Source organism: Chenopodium album, chromosome 21, assembly GCF_948465745.1.
Source record: "Chenopodium album chromosome 21, dcCheAlbu1.1, whole genome shotgun sequence".
NCBI lineage: Eukaryota > Viridiplantae > Streptophyta > Magnoliopsida > Caryophyllales > Amaranthaceae > Chenopodium > Chenopodium album.
In genome coordinates, this window is record NC_137854.1 from 33,120,301 (window position 1) to 33,137,941 (window position 17,641).

Here is a 17,641-nt window from a genome sequence, read left to right on the forward strand (position 1 = left end):
TTTTTCTTTTTTAAAAAATAAACGAAAATCATCAAAACAAGTCTCGAGCAGACCCTAAATATGAACGTTTCATCAACATTAGAAACAAAGCACAGCTATATTTCAGTAATGACAATAGTAAGCAAACTGGTTTAAAACCCCAGATCAACCCACAAGAACAGGAAAATCTGAGACCACAACACAAGTTTGACCTAAATCATTGATTCATTGTTTCTACATCCAAGCATGATCTATACAGCAATTTCAAGGATCTTTAAAGATGAAAAAGCATATAACAAAATGGGGATAATTGAGGCAACAATTGGTGAAACTTCATTTTTCATATTTTCAAGCTCGACTAACGTAACATTACGAGGTTTGACAATAAATTTCTGGCCCACAAAGCTTCATCTCTTCTTACATTTAACTCCTTTACAGAGAGCCTGACTGAAAGATAATAGTTTGCACAATTCATACATTGTCTTCCGTTGCCTCTTTTACTGGTTTTTTTTTCCTCCCTATCATCCTGTTGTATTTTTGATCAAGGAGCAAAGAACTTTGATGTCAGGATCACATACATAACTAGCTGATGACTTCATGAAAACAATCAGAAGCCGGGGAGAAAAGAATGATGAACCGCTTGCAGAGCAAGAAGTGGACCGACTGACCCGAGGTTAGGATTTCCCACTTGGTTTAGGTGATGGATGGTACTGATGATGATGATATGGTGAAGCATGTGATCCATGTGGGATTGAGAGGCTCCTTAGACCTGCTTGCTGCCCATTCCTTTGGTGGGGACCAATAGGTTGACCATTTCGAGCATTTGGGCTGGCCCTAACTCGGTCTGCTTGCATGGTTTGGAAATAGTAGGAAGAACTAGCCATATCTTTCAGGTTAGGTAGAGGCTTCAGGGAATCTACAACTTCACTCATCAATGGGCGGACTTTTGGATCCCGGCTAAGGCAATGAGCAGCCAACTGCACGGCCTTTTGAGCACCTTTGATGGAAAAGTGACCTTCAAGCCGAGGGTCTATCAGACGATAAAATCTTCTTCGGTCTCCAAGATGTGGCCTTGCCCATTCAACAAGGTTATGCTCCCCATTGGGTCGGTTTTTGTCCATAGATCTCCTGCCAGTAATCATTTCCAGCAGCACTACTCCAAAGCTGTAAACATCGCTTCTTGAAGTCAGATGGCCTGAGACAGGAATAATAAAAATCAGATTAGGACACGGACACAGCAGAACATGCTCAATCTTGAATCCAATGCCATCAACTACTTCAAGATTAATCGTCTGTTGACTAATTAAGTTCCGATTGTTGCACAATCATCCGTACATTCATGTTAAACAGCATACAGCAACTTAAATAAGAAAATACCTCTTGAAGAAAAAGTGCAGCTAAGAGGAGTAAAATAAACTAAGGGAAAAAAACAATTAACTTTTATCAATCATGATTTATGGTGATGTTCCACTCACAGCAGCAGAAGTGCCATGGCAAATTCATATGAAACCAGAAGCACCATATAAAAAAAATTGTCCGGGTTTAGGCAAAACAGAAACCCTAAAAGAATTGGAAAGAAGAAAATGGTTGATTGATCTAAAATTACAAGGGAAAAAAGATTCAAGCTTTCTAGAGGCTTGGTTCTCTCCCAACTACCAATTCAAAAGCCATAGAAAACACTTATCGATATTCAACATCCTTTCTCTCCCTGACCCTCTTCTTGAGCTCTTTTCACTAACTAGCTATCTTTTCCTTGAAGCCACTATTAACTGAGTTCATGCTACTTCCTAATGTGCCCCTCCTTAGATAATGCTTAGCATGTACAGCAGATGAGAGCAAGAAGGTTTGAAATCGATGCAAATCCAACATGAACCAGTGCAACAGTAAATATTCCATAATTAGACAATACAAAATAGCATAATGCCATAAGAAGCTTCATGGATGACAAAGAAAAGCCCAGCATTCAAAGATTTACCTGTCATCACATACTCAGGGGCTGCATAACCATATGTCCCCATCACGCGGGTAGATACATGAGTTTTACCTTCCTCAGGACCATCTTTGGCAAGTCCAAAATCCGACAGCTTTGCATTGTATTCCTGATGCAGTAAGTTCGTAGTAGTTAGAGAAACATAGAAGCTTCCATGTAAATACTGCAAAACTGTTGAGTTTGATACCATACCGCATCTAATAAAATATTTGAGGTCTTGAAATCACGATATATCACAGGCTTTTCAGCTTCTTCATGGAGAAAGGCAAGACCCTTAGCTGCACCAAGAGCAATTTTCATCCTAATGGACCATGGGAGAGGTAAAGATCCTGCAAAAACACCACAAAGTCAGCAACAATGAAAAGGAGTGACACTGTGGACAGGCTCCACAAAGAGAGGTGAGAACAAGCCACATGAATTTAAAGGAACAATTTATTATGTTATGAAGGTCAGCTATAGTTAACAGGAATTAGAATAATATTTTACCCTGCAAATTCAAACTCATTTTCTAGGTTAATACAATTGACCAACAATAAACTTCTAAAGATTGTAGTGGCATCATACAAACAAGATTATAAAAAAGAAAAATGATGCAATATATGATGATTTTTTTTTATTATACTCCTCAAGAGTATTAGTATAAATAGTAACTAAAGAAGACATAAAAGGCCAATTCTGTCATTGGCATTTCAAAAGGGACAGGGTTCTCTCGTAGTCTTGCATAAATATAATAAGAATTATCCTTTGCATAATTAACAACAAGATCGTATCATTAATCTTTGGCATTACTCATCCATATCAACACATAAGCACTTTACCTGTAAATTTTTTTTTGCAATTTCCTTATGTCTCAAATAATGTCTTACTCCATTCCAGCCCAAGCCATTCTTCAAATTAAAATTGGCACCATGTTCATCCATCTCTAATTATTTTTTGGAAATTTTGTCTAAAACCACCCACCAAAAACACTTTTTTTTTGTCAAAAACCACCCACTTAAAAATTTGTTGCCCAAGACCACCCAAATTTAAATTTTTGTTGTCAATGACCACCTAACTCAACATTCCAGAATTGACCATAAACTCCTGCGTGGACTTGGGGCAAGTGACTTTTAATGACCACCCACCAAAACACATCACCACCATCACAGACCCAGCCACTATCACAACCGCCACAACCACCCCAAAAACCCAACCGCCTGAATCCACCCCGATTTACCCGAAACCAACTCAGAAAAAACCCACCTACCTAGCCACGAAACGCAGCCACCTCCACTAATCACGAAAAGTCGAAAACCCGACCACCTCAACCACCTAAATCCACCCCTTCTCCGGCTCCAAGCCCACCAACCAAAAACCCACCACAGCTGCTCTTCTCCTTTTACCCAAATTCACCCACACCACTTCGAAAACCTACCCCCACCACTCGTAACCCTAGACCCACCACCCCAAATACCTCGCCCTGCCTTAAAAACCCAGACCCACTACCCTATCCTCACACTAATTCCCTGAAACCAACCCTACAACCTTGTATTTGAGTAGGTGGATAGTTTTTTTACGGTGATGGGAAATAGCAGGTGCTGCGCGATAAAGGTAGGCCAAAGGAGAGAGAAAGAATAGAGGTGAGAGAGAATGGAGGGAGCACCAAAATTTTCAAAGGAAAAAAAAGGGGGGGGGGGGGGGGGGTTCATTAAAAGTCACGTGCAAGTTACGTGGGGTAGGCCAATGCCGGAGTTTTGGGTCAACACCGGAATATGGAGTCAGGAGGCGTGTGACAACAAATTATTAAAATTGGGTGGTCCTAGGCAACATATTTTATTGTGGATGGTTTTTAACAAAAAAGTGTTTTTAGCGGGTGGTTTTAGACAAATTTTCCTTTTATTTTTTTCTTTTATGCTCTTGGTTCTTAGGCATCATAACTTTAATAAAGCCTATAGGAATTGTTAAACAAGTTACTTTAACAAATCACAGCTAAGGAACTTCAGTTTCAACTACATACATGATTACATGAACCACGTGTAAATTGAATCACACCAATGACTATAAATCTCAAGGAGATGAGAGGAAGCACATCCATTATCATTGTGGTAGATGATCATCAATATCCTAAAAAATTTAAGAGGTTAATGACTAGGAGAACACCTAATTAGAAACCTTTATAGCCTAGGAAATCATAGAAAAAGACACATTTATTGTATTTAGATTCCTTGACACTGCTGAAAGACAGTGCTGTACATACTTGAATGTACCAAGTAATATAGTTACAAATATAGGAAATTTCAAGGTACAATGAAGAAAACTGGAAGCCTGGAACAATATAACAAAGGGGGATCCACCCAGGCAAGCCACAATATTAGCAAAAAAGTGAATGAATTGCGACTGTAAGGTGCACTTGCAGCTGTCAGATAGCTTTGGAATAATTTTAGCCAAAAATAGCAACGCATAGACCAACTCTTACTGAGAAATCTCACTCTGCACATTGCCAACTAGAATGATGTTCGAGTCAAGATTTCTCAAAGAATTGTGCGCATTTCATGTGCTTCTTCCATATTCAGGTCAATGGTATAGGTGCCTTGTGCTCATGACTACTATCAAGGAAATAATTTTTGTCAAATTGAATTCCAGATGAGTTTCTTCCCCAATATAATTTATGCTGATTAGTAAGATTAACAAAGAGGCACCATAGTGACATCAAATAACAATAACATCAACATGAAGGTCAAGACTTCGTGAGATCATCAAAGGAGGTAACTCGAAATTGAAACTACACGGGATGTATCGAGTTTTGGCAACAGCAGATAACAACAGTACCACCTAGAAGTGCTAAATACAGCTATTACTAGTATACCTCCATAAATAAACAGAAGCTGAACTAAGTCAACTAACCTAACATAATCTTCCCAATATAGATAGAACACCACACACTGCTACCTTCAGTTGCTTTAGAGTACTGGTCTAAAAGGCAACAAAAGATTCATTGCCTAAAATAATTCTCCAACAAATGATACTCCAATATGTAGGATAACAGGAGATACCAATATAATGATTACAGATCTACACAACTCCAAGAACAACAGATGCTATATACCCATCCACACACATTTATCTCCCTCACCTTAGAAAACTAGAGTTAAAAACCGCATAAGATGTTTTATCCTAAATTTTTATTCAGCAAAAGATATTTCAATATAAGAAAACAGAATTTACTAAATAAGATGATGATAACCCAAAATCCAAGTAAAACTAATTCTATTCGTACAAACTTACTTGAACGATCTAGTTATATCATTGTAGTTCAATGAAAACCAGAATACATCAGCAGGTCGACTGCTCCAGTGATGTTCCCCACTGAATGATTTCCTATATTCCAAACATATCCTTCGGTATTATTTACGTCCCATGATCTTGCCAAATGATCCATAGACAATCAATCAATCAAATCAAAGTCTTACTCCCATAAGTGGGGTCGACTACATAAATAAAAATGATTGTTCCATATAGTCATCAACAAAAATCTTCCTCCTCCGTCCCTTACGACCAAATGCCTCATGCTCATCCAAACCATATACTTCATATCCTTCCTAACTCCATCCAACCAAGTCATTTTAGGACTCCCTCTCCCTCGTTTAACACTTCCATGGTTCCACTCTTCGTACTGGTGCACCCTCGGATGTCTTACATGCCCAAAGCACATAGTTGATTTTCCCTTAGTTTGTCAACAATGCCTGCCACACCCACTTTCTTGCGAATAACCTCAATCCTTCTATTCTCTTAAGAGTGTTCGCACTCATCAATCTTAACATGCGCATTTCCGTAACCTCCATCTATTTAATGTGCTCCATAGACGAAACCCAAAATAACCTTAAGACTTTCTTAAAGTCCCATAATGACTTTAATAATGTACAAAATTGGAAATTATGACATTTCCAATGAAGCTGAAAGAACAACTGTTCCTAGATTTGCATATGATCGAAAAAATCAAAATGACTGATCAAACTATCCACAACTCGTGATTTGTGAAGAAGAAAGCACTCATCTGGTTCCCACAAGGAATAATAACATTAATAAGTATATTATAAGACTGCATGACCTGCCTTAGTTAGGTAGAATCCATATCTACTATAGAACCATGATCATAACTAGTGTATTCCTTACATGGAAGTCTAAGCTTTCCCATAAAAAATAATATATGAGACTAAGACTGCAAGGTTAATAATGACCCTAGCCAAGGAAAGAATGACAGGGCAATTGGACACCGTCACCCTCACTCTCACCCTCTCCCCCACCCCCACCCCCACCCCCTCTCCCCCTCCCCCTCCCCCTCCCCCTCCCCCCCTCCCCCCCTCCCCCCCTCCTCACCTCACCCTCTCACCCTCCCCTCCCCCTCCCCCCCCCCTCTCTCTCTCTCTCTCTCTCTCTCTCACCATACCCTAAAAAGAGAATTTAAATATCTGATAGCTTGAACCAAACGAATAACAATCAGTTACAGTTATTACATGCCATAGCTTAGAATGATTAAAAAAATGTTTAAAATAAACAGTAAGGTCAAATTGGTCAAAAGTATAAGGTCAACTGGAAGCCTCTTACTTGCTTTGTAAAGTCAAATCCATCACAGATCATGTGATAATTCGAGCAGTCAGAATACAACATCCAAACAAATCAATAGGAAGCCTTTAACCTATCACTATAGAAATTATTACTTCTTGAGTTCCTGGAAATTCAATTGACCTTTCCAGACGCCATAACACACTGCATGATCTATGGCATATTTCCTAATCAACTAAATAATCAACAGCTCAATTCATGTAAAGGGTCCAAGGAATACGAGAAGTAACATGAAAAAAAGATGCATGACTTATTGCAGAAACAGTAACAAACTGATAAGAAAATGCAAACTGACACCTCAAGTCATCATTGTGAGCCATCAGGTCTTTGACTAGCCAGACAAATCATGTATGACCCTTGAGGCCTTGAGAGGCCATCCAGAGAATCAGTGATTGAGGCCTAAACTTAAGAAACACCAACAATCCAAAATCCATCTATTATTGCAGAAACTAGTCTAAGTCCAGATAGCTCCTCCCATGTCAACATCAACTAGAAAGAGAGAACAGAATGACAAGAATGCAAGAAAAGTCCAATATAAGCAAAAATTCTTAGTTTCTTTTGTATAAAAGAAGAGAGGTTGTAAACAGCACCATTGTTAGACACATAGACTTGAATGGAACAGGGCAATCATTATTGACATAAGCTTATTACAAGCAAGCTAATTATGATCGGGCACTCATTATTCATACATTATAAGGCTTGTTAGCAATGGAGCAAGAAGGCCCACAATTCCTCCAGCCCAAGAAGTGGTGAGCCTACCTATACTATAAGATTAACAACAAACAGAAGAATCCCTAACAAGAGTATATATAAGTTCCCCAGATCCCCACTACTGTAAGTAATACACTCGTCATCAAATACAGGATACCTAATACCAGAAAAGTTGTGAAACATGTGCACTCAAAGAATTTATTGGCAATCAACAGGTAAATATAAAAATGAGGTTCATGCCTCTAAAATTTTTTAAATTTCACTCATCCGCATCTTTCAGAGTAATGATTGTCTAATTTGCATACCATTTCAAAACAAGAAGAATGTGAGAAATTGCATAAAACTAGTTACATACTTCGAAAAAGATGATTCTCCAAGCTTCCTCGGGGCATGAATTCATAGACTAGAAGCCTTTGATCATCTTCAATACAATAGCCAATAAGTTTGACCAAATTTTGATGAATAAGATCACCCAAATAATTCACTTCAGCCTGCCAAATATAAGGGCACATACAAATATAAGGGATAATACACTCAAGATACAACATGTAAAGATATAAGGCAGCAATAAAATTTTACAAATAATAGTAAATAAAACAAACCAGCCATTCTTTGTGACCCTGAAGTCCATCATGATTGAGTGTCTTTACTGCAACAGTAAGACCTGTACCAGGTTTCACTGGAGCAGTACCATTTTCTTCAATCCATCCCTTAAACACGCACCCAAAACCACCTTCACCAAGTAGACTTTCAGGTCTGAAATTTCTAGTTGCTAATTTTAAGTCGTTAAATGCGAATTTACGAAGCCGGGAGGAAACTTTGAGTTCTTCTTCTAGCTTGGACGTTGATGTGCTGCTTTCAGCATTACTTGTTGTTGATGATGAGACAACTGCAGTAACCGGCTGATCTCTGCTTGCGTCAATTGTTGATTTGCTTTCAGCTGACACACATTCAGCACAAAATCTTTAATTTTTATTCTCACTTTCTCACAGCAAAATGAAAACTTTATTGATTAGATATTTAGATGAGGAGGTTACACGAACTGTCAGCAGACCTCGGACATCGAATATTTAGTGGTAAAATCAGTACACTGATCATGCTGTATTTCTACTAAAACTAAACCAGGAAAGAGTCCTGAAGCATAAGCCCACCATTGACAACATAATCATGAAGTATTCATTCTATCAGAACTATGCCAAGAAAAAGGTCCTGAAGCATGAGCCCACAATGAAAATACAAAATACATATAGAACATCCTCCGAGAAATGGACTGCCAGTCTTATATCTCATAAAATTAGAAACACTCCATCCCAGAAACAAGATATCTGGTCACAAAAAGTGCCAACTGAGCAAGTGAGGAAGTTTGACATCTCTTGGTCAGTTGGTCATGCTTAATAGGAAAATCCACATAATCATAGCAGGCCCAAAAATCGAGAACAGTAATCTGGAGCCACCAACAGTTTAGTCCAGACAATTTCAGGAAAGGATAAGAAAAAGGAATATACAATTAATCATTTATTATGAGGTCTTTTTACTTATTCTTTGACCTCCAAGCTTCTTCACTAAGATATACGGCACTCTACGTATAAAATAATGGGAAACTTGGCAGAAATTCTTTGTCAAGACAGTGGACAGAGAGACTAAAAGTCTAATTCCACAGCCAGGAGACTACAAATTTGCTTTCTAATGTAATTAATTATCTTGCATTTAAAGACCATTCACCTATAATGCTAAGACACATTAAAATCTGTATTTGTGCGTTTACAAATAAATAACAGGACACCTGCAGTGGCCTCTAATGTGGTTGTGAATAATTAGAACTCTTTAGTTATAGGACAAAAATCCTGACAAGGTTTGAAGCAATAAGAAGGATAAAAAAAAAAAAAAAAAAAAAAAAAAAAAAAATTAAAAAAAAAAACAGCCATGTAAAAGAAGAAGATTGCCAAACAAGTTCAAAGTGCTCAGTGGCTATTAATTGCTGCATTACATCATATAAATTGCTATTTTGCTAATGATGGAGAGGGTAAAAATTTCTTGGTGTTATAACGCGAACAAGAATCACATTTTTTTCTCTATCATGTAGAAGATGGAGTCAAGTAATGTCCAGCAGCTGGAAGAGAGAATTTGAACGATGACCAACACGAGTACATGCTATGTTTAAGGATCTCAGTCAACAATTTGAAATCAGCTGATTTTACAATACCAAGTAGAGGGGTCAAGACAGGATGCATATGCACAGCCTCACCACGGATTTTGTAGTTCAATGTTTCTTGGGTATTGGATAGCAAATTCTCTGACTATATGAACTAACAAGCCACAGAAATACTACACCGAGTTTCTTGAAAGACAAAACACTTCAGATAATAAACCTCCAACCACTATACTTCAACAAAGTTTTAATTTAATAAAAGACATATAAATAATAAATTTCCTTTTTCATGAAATCATCAATTTCATAAGAGGCATACTCACAGCCTTCACAAATTCAATATAGTTGAAACCTTTTGTACTTGATGAATAGGTTAAATCCCCTACTCATTGGTTCTTGAAACAAATCAGAGAATTTAATCAGTTTCTTTCTACTAATAATCAATACTACGATGATTTTCACAGAACACGCTACTTGCATCAATAGAATGCACTTTATGAACAAGATACAACATTTTTTAAACAGATGCTAAACAAGCTTTAGACACACGCCTATGATGTCAGTGTGAGTTCCACAAGTTGATAGCACATAACAATTTCTACAAAACATTGCTCATGGGTATAATCCACTAATTTCATAGATGGTATTCAACTTTCAAGACTCTTAAGGCACTAAACACTATATACATTAGATAAATAAAGAAATAAAACTAATCGACAGCTTACACCCATAATATACTACATTATAAAGCTTTCATTAGCAAGGTATCAGTCCAAGCTCAACCTAGAAGCAAGTAACTATTTACTGAAAATAAACTCGAAAAAACTCAAGGAATCAATTGACTATCTTTCTATACAAGATAGTCTTTCAAGCAAATTTCAAAATTGAACAAGCTTAATGCTTGCCCTACCCCTAAAAACACATACAAACATGCATCAAATTAATAAAAAACCTAGAAACATGATAAAACAAAGCTATAGTGACAACTTAAAACACAAAATACTTCAAAAATAGGAACAAACAAACAACATAAAGTATCATATAAGTCAAAAATATATATACAAATTTGGCAAAATTGGGGAGTTACCATAGTTAGTACTTGTTCCACTGACAGAAGAATCAACTTTGGATCTTGAAGTAATGCAGCTTCCTATGAATCTGAGTTTAATCCAGCAACCAGTATCTTCACCAGAATCATCTTCATCTTTCTTCTTTTTTCCCCCTTTTGATTTTTCAACATCCCAAGTTTCCACTTTAGCTACATCACTACCAAATCCCATGTCACCCTATAAATTACAAACCCTTAAATTTTCAAATTCATCAAAATCCCTAAACCCCTTTTCCACCCACCACCCAAAATACTCAAATTACTAAATACCCAATAATTTTAGCCCCAAATAATTCACACCCTATTGAATTTTAACCTCAAAAACCCAAAATCTGATGAAATAACACAAACCCACATGAAATTTTACCAGAAAAATTGAATTGAAGAGCTCAAAAAGAAATAAAAATGATTCAGATCAGAAGATAAGCCCTCAAAATTGGGTTTTTATGGCTATACTCTTTCTCTCACTGAAAGGACAACACCCAGAAAAATGGCTGTACAGCAAATCTCAGAAATTGTGAGAGTTCATAGGGAAAAGGGAGACTAATTCAAACAAAACCCCAGAAATATATAATTAAAAATTAAAAAATAATGCGCAAAAAAAAAAAAACATACTCTGAATTATCAGTTGTTTCTCTCTCTAATTTCTCTCACTACCAATCCCTTTCTCTCTCTTCTTTTTTTAATGGTATCGAAGACTACAAAAGCAAAATCAAGTTGCCCGAAGAATACGGGCAGCCGGGAGGTTAGGCTGCCCGTTAGACATCTACCCGACTACCCGTACTACTGTGTCATAGACGGAGACCTCATAGTGTTCACAACAATCACATTGAGAGGGCTTTGCATTTTGGTGATTTTATACGCAATTCCACTTTTTTTTAATGAATTTAAAGATATTAAAAATAAAAAGTAACTAAAATTTCCTCAAAAAAAAATAAATAAATAAAATAACTAAGTATTTTTGTAGATTGTGAATGTTGTGAATGTGATTGCCATAATAATATTCTTAACATATGGTGAATGTTTTGGATTTATTACAGCCAAATCATTTGTTTAAATATGATACTTGTATTATATTTCACCTTTTTAAAACATCATAATTATGACATGTTTTACTACTGTATTATACAAAGGTCCTGTTTAGTTCACCTTAAAAAAATAATATTCAGTAAAAATAATTTCAATGTGGTAAAAATAAGTTCGGTTCAGTAAAATTAATTTCAGTTCAGTAAAAATAATTTAAGTTCAGTAAAAAGCCGACTATTCTCTCTTCACCAAACTAAGGGCATGTTCACATTTACTGAAATGAGTTGAACTGAACTAAACTGAACTGAGTTGAAATGAATATTTTATGAGAGAAGGAAATTAGGAGCTGAACTGAACTCAACTGATTGGAGCTGAACTGAACTGAAATTAAGTAAATATGAACAGGCCCTAAGAAGGGGACTCTTTTTCTGAGCCTGCTCAAAAGGTAACTCAAGAGTAGAAAGTGGAATTAGACTTGGAAAAACAAACACAAAAGATTCAATAACTCTAAAGAAGAAATATAATAGAAAATCAGAAAAAATAATTTTAGTTCAGCAAAATTAATTACAATTCAGTAAAAATAATTTAAGTTCAACATGAATAATTTAAGTTTAATAAAATTAATTTCAGATCAACAAAAATAAGGTGAAGTGAATGGGGTCAAAATAGTATAAAATGTCTATTATATAAGCCAAAGCGAGAAATTGTAGTGTCCCCTGAACTAACCTTAATTCCCCTCCTCTTCAAAAATAGATATAATTATGATAATAAAAAATGTAGAAACATTTTTTTTAAAAAAAAAAAAAAAAGTTAATCAATCTTGTCAAGAAAAAGGGAAAGTTCAATCAATCGGAAAATAAAAACAATCATGTCCAAAAAAATATGGCAATTAATTACTTGAGTAACATTATTTACATCTAAAAATAAAAAATTAAGCCTTTTGATTTAGGGAAAATTATCGGGAATAATCCGACTTTTGTCTCATTCGCCCAAAATAATCCCACCTTTTGATTTTTTTTAATAATCCGGCTTTTATACCCAATCTGAACCTAATGGTCCTAGTGATCGGTTACCTGATAAATAGAGTTTTTTTTTGGTTTAAAGTACACGTGTCACTGAAATCGGGGCGCGGGAAGGAAAGGGAGGCCGAAATCGGGGCGGGGGAAGGTGACGAGGAAGGTCGAACTCGTGCTGGGGGAAGAGGAGTGAGGTCAGAATCGGGACGGAGAAGGGGAGAGGTGCCGAATCGGGATGGATATGGGGTTTTTGAGGGTGGGGGATTGTTTTATGGTTTGCTGATGCTTTAAGTGGCACTGCTTGGAAATTCGTGTGTGAGAGAGGCGAGTTGGTTGTTCAGGGGAGGGGAATAGCTGCGGCGTTGGTGCTAGCGCTAGGGTTGCGGGGCCAGGGTGGCCGGAGCCACGGGGCAGGCAGGCGGCGGGGAAGGGCGGCTTGGGTTGGTGGCTGGTTTTGTAAAAAATTAATTTTTTTTCTTAAAAAAATTTAACTTTTTCAAATATTTTATTTTACTTTTATTTTTTGACAAATCACAGCTTGACACGTGTCAAGTAACTTGTTATAACAAGTCACATGATCAGTTTAAGCGGATTGGGTATAAAAGCCGGATTATTAAAAAAAATAATCGAAATGTGGGATTATTTTAGGCGGATGAGGCAAAGGTCGGATTTTTCCCGACAATTTTCTTTTTAATTTATACATCTTAGTACAATTTTATCAATTAATACATAAGTTAACTTTATTCACTCAATCAACTTAAATTTTGGTATTAGTCCATATTAAATCAAGCATAATTTTATTCATAATGACCAAATAAGAAGAAAACTAGATAATTTCAATTATCAAGCTAAATTCAGAGATAGCATTTTTAAACATACCTCCTCAATCACCTCTCGAGAAATCAAAGCTAGATAAGTAGAAATTCTCTACTATATACACTCAACTCCAATCCTTTCTAACTTAATTAAACACTCAAAACACCTTACATCTCTCTTCTTCACTTTCTCTAATGTGTTATTATATATGTTACACATTTACTTTATACAATATTGTAAAACATTATTATTTTTTGTTGAAATGGTTGTTTTTTTTTTTTTTTTTTTTTTGAATGGTTGTAATTGGTTTCATTTTATTTCACAATTAGCTAGATTAGATCTCGTGCCAAACATGGAATTTTTAATAATTATTTTTAACTTAATTAACATTATATAAGCATATTTAAATAAATATTATAATGGATTTATTATAAAAGAGCCTATGTGTCAAAAAGATATTTTAAAATAAGCATTTGACTATATACAATATTATGAAAGGACACATCAAATCTTTCATTTATGTTAATAAGAAATTTTGTTTTATACCGAATTAACCACATAATTAAGCCCTAACTTCTCTTTTTTTTTCACCGTTTGGGCATTCAATCCTAAAATCCGGCCAAATCAATAAAATACAAATTAAAAAGACATTCCCTTGGGGTTAAAAAGAGAGGGGATTGGGTTAAATTAACTGATGTACAACTCACCACAAATTTTTAAGCAATTGAAAATTGTGGACCACAATTCTTTCGCAGCAGTTCAACTCCCCCTCCCATGTTCCTTTTTTTTCCTCTTTTGGTATGTGTCATTTAAGGTTGAACATCAATACTTCAAAGTACATGATTAATTCCAAATAATTCCATCCAATAATGCTATAAATAACCTAATTTCATGTAATTAAAGTAATATATATGAAACTCTAATAATTAAGACAAGAAAGAATAAAAAAAAAATTACATTTTTAAGCCTTCGAACTTGAGAAGTAAGACCAACAATTTCATCATCAAGGTCGGCATGAATTGGATTAATCCGCAATTGAATCTCGTCTAAATTTCTCCTCTTTCAAGTGCTCAACCCATCACTACACTCAAAAAAAAGAAAAAAAAAAATCAAAATTCACTTCAAAAATTAGAATTATGTTCAAATTGAAGAATAATATTTGATAATTTAAAATTTATTGATCGTAATTACCTTGATCTGAAGGCGGGGTAGCACCACCTCTAAACGCCATAACTTTAGTAATCAAAGAAAATTATGTGAGAAAATTAGGGTTTGTGAATTGAAAGAGGGGTTTCTTGAATAATGAAATATCAAGGTGATTTGGTAACGAAATCAAGTGATTAAAGTAGAAGGACAAAGGAAGAGATGAAATTTGCAAGAATTGAGGAGAGAGAAATTGAAGAAATAGGTGTGCATATTGTTTTCTAGGTAGGAGAAGGAAAGGACGGAATTACTCCCGAATTTTTTAGTGTGTGATATTCCATGTGACTTTCTCTTATTGGATATCTTGCGTGTCTATTCTGTTTGCAGTTATTTTTTTCTTTTTACGTTACACCTTCAAAAAACTTTTATTGTAATAACATATTGTACACCTTATGCAGTCCTTCATACGAATTATTTTTGAAAACTTAGAGCCTTATTAATAAATAAAGTAAGAAGTTAGGGTCTAATTGTGTGGTTAACTCTTTTATACTTAAGTTTATAGTTGGCAAATACGAACACATAAAATCTTTTATTTATATATAAAATATGATTTCTATATGGAAATTTTTAATTTTTTTTTTTAAAAAATAATAATATAAGGGACACCGGAAAATGACACGTGTCATTATATTGCTGGCGTGTCTTTCAGTATATAGGTATTGATTAATAATGATTACGATCTTATAATTAAAACACATTTTAATTTCTTAATTATCGCTTCATTTTTCAAGTTCTCAATCTCTTTCTACTTAATATATTTATAATTGTGCTTTTAATTTCCTTATGATTAATCAAAATCCTTGATTATTGTTATTGTTTTTATATATTTTAGAGACAAATATGATGTTTGTATGTTACTGTTATAATGATTTATATTCCCTCTGTCCCTATTTTTTTTTGCCCGATAGTAGATAATTAGGTCAAACTTCAAATTATTACCATATATTCCTATTTTTATAATAGATAATATATTCAGGTAGGGTCTTGTTGTCGGCTTCGTCTCATTGCATATTTTACCGATATAGTGTTTTATCTTTACGCTTATGAAAATGGAGTAAAAAAAATTAGGACAATGAAAGTATACATTTCCACATTATAATTAACATTTTAAAAAAAAAATTTATCCTGAATTATTTTTAAATCAATCATTGATGCAATAAAATTATATCATTCTCATCTACACATCACAATAACGCATGAAATTGTCCAACATTTAATTTAATTTGAAATATGTAATAGCAATTCACAATCAATCAATAACTGTATATACTAAAAGACACACCAAAAATGTCACTTGTCATTTTCTGGTGTGTCTCTTAATTAGTTTATTTTTTGAACAAATCTTTTACATAAATAAAAGAATAAAAAAAGATTTAATTTATCATTCCACAAAATGTATTCATTGTAAAAAAAAAGATGTAAAAAAAAAAAATCAAATTCTTAACATAATTTGTGAAATCATAGTACTATGTACTACTCTACATTATTACAAGGATTTTTAATTACAGATTTTTGTATTTAATTATGTGTGAAAAGCTTTCTAGGAAAGATATGAATAATTATTTTAAGTTAGTTGATTATTGAAAAATTATTACATAAGAGAGAATGAATTATACTAGGCGTGTAAATTAAAATACAAAATATATTTACGGGTTAAATAAATATTGTTAAGATATTCAATTGTTTAATTAACAAGAAGAAAATGTTATAAATCTGATGGTGAAGATATTGTATATAAATATACATACATGCGTATTTTAAAATATCTATTTTGCTAATAATAGTCTCTTTCATAATAAACTCATTTTACGAAGCGATAACTTAGACATATTCATATATTATAATTGAATATATATATATAGTGTTAATTATAATAGTTATTGAAATATATAATAGCAATTCACAATGTAAACTTATTTATGACATATTACTAAAAGAAATATCATGTGAAATTATTGACAATCTAGCATCTATTAAAAAAATAATACAATCTACACAACCAAAAAAAAATTCATCAACTTTTATATTCTTTATATGTTATTCTTTTAACCTAAATCTCCATAATTTACTATCATTATATTAAAATTTACTAATTAAATTGTTGAACCTTTTATTTGACATAAAAGGGCATACGATTCTATTGATACATATTTTAATTTATAAACTAGTGTGTGGCCCAGGCGATTCCCCGGGTTGCTAGTTTGTACTTGTTTAATTTGCTAATTAAGTTTGACCTTTTTTCTTAATGTATTGATAATCATCTTGAAATTTCATTAGTTGAAAAAATATTTTATTGAGAGTTGTATTCAATATATGATATGTTATGATATATTTAAAGACATTCAAAAACTATTGACTATTAATAGAAAATTTTAAAATTTTATGTTTGACCAATTTAAAAAATAATAGAGTTTTTACAACTTTAAAATTTTAATTGTTAAATTGTCTTATGATCATAACATAATGGAAATAAATAGTATAATAAAGCACTAATTATTTAACCAAGTTAACTATCACTTTGTTGAACTGAAAAGCACAATAAATAAATGGCTAATAGATAGTAAGACTTGTTAGTTGATCTCGGGTTTAAGTCTTGCTATAAGCATTTTAAGTTGTCAAATCAAATATATGTTGTGAAAATGTGAAGGTGACATGCCATGTTTATAATGACACGTGACACATATTGCAGACATGTCATGTTTATATACTTAAAAAAGGGGACGCACGGAGCATATTCTGTTTTAGAAACGCTTTTTAATATATAAGTATAGATTTATATAATGAAAATAAAGACATAATTATTATCAAAATATTTAAATAACTAAAATTAGTTTATAGCAATAGTTAATTGTTTCTTGTTTATTATTTCATCGATGAGCATTATTAAATTAGCAAATAATAGAATCGTTTTTTTTTAAAAGAATCGCAGTCATTAAATGTTCATATATCCCATCTATATTTATTTTATGAATCGATTATAAAAGCATTATTAATCAATAGATGAGATGACAAGACTTCTAATGCATATTTTTGAGGTTGTG

General features: G+C 33.8%; 1 protein-coding gene across 2 annotated transcripts; it reads right to left on the reverse strand.

Moving 5' to 3' along the window:
- Positions 1 to 78: 78 nt before the first annotated feature.
- LOC145601022 (serine/threonine-protein kinase PBL34-like) lies at positions 79 to 14,480 on the reverse strand. 2 transcript variants are annotated; one of them, XM_081656925.1, is made up of 7 exons: positions 14,355 to 14,480; positions 10,519 to 10,717; positions 7,885 to 8,222; positions 7,638 to 7,773; positions 2,162 to 2,298; positions 1,955 to 2,078; positions 79 to 1,174 (listed from the first exon to the last, which is right to left on the reverse strand). In XM_081656925.1, the coding sequence occupies exons 2-7, from the start codon at positions 10,709 to 10,711 to the stop codon at positions 654 to 656; spliced, it is 1,449 nt and encodes a 482-aa protein (XP_081513051.1). In that variant the 5' UTR covers positions 10,712 to 10,717; positions 14,355 to 14,480; the 3' UTR covers positions 79 to 653. The 2 variants fall into 2 exon arrangements, with proteins under 2 accessions (XP_081513051.1, XP_081513050.1); XM_081656924.1 differs by having other exon boundaries at positions 10,519 to 10,697; positions 14,355 to 14,473.
- Positions 14,481 to 17,641: the final 3,161 nt, after the last annotated feature.

Coding starts and splice junctions, on each gene's coding strand:
- LOC145601022 (XM_081656924.1), bottom strand. CDS start 14,413: ATGCCGACCTTGATGATGAAATTGTTGGTCTTACTTCTCAAGTTCGAA. Junction 8,223..10,518: donor TGGAACAAGTACTAACTATG/GTAACTCCCCAA, acceptor AATGTGTGTCAG/CTGAAAGCAAATCAACAATT. Junction 7,774..7,884: donor AGGGTCACAAAGAATGGCTG/GTTTGTTTTATT, acceptor TATATTTGGCAG/GCTGAAGTGAATTATTTGGG.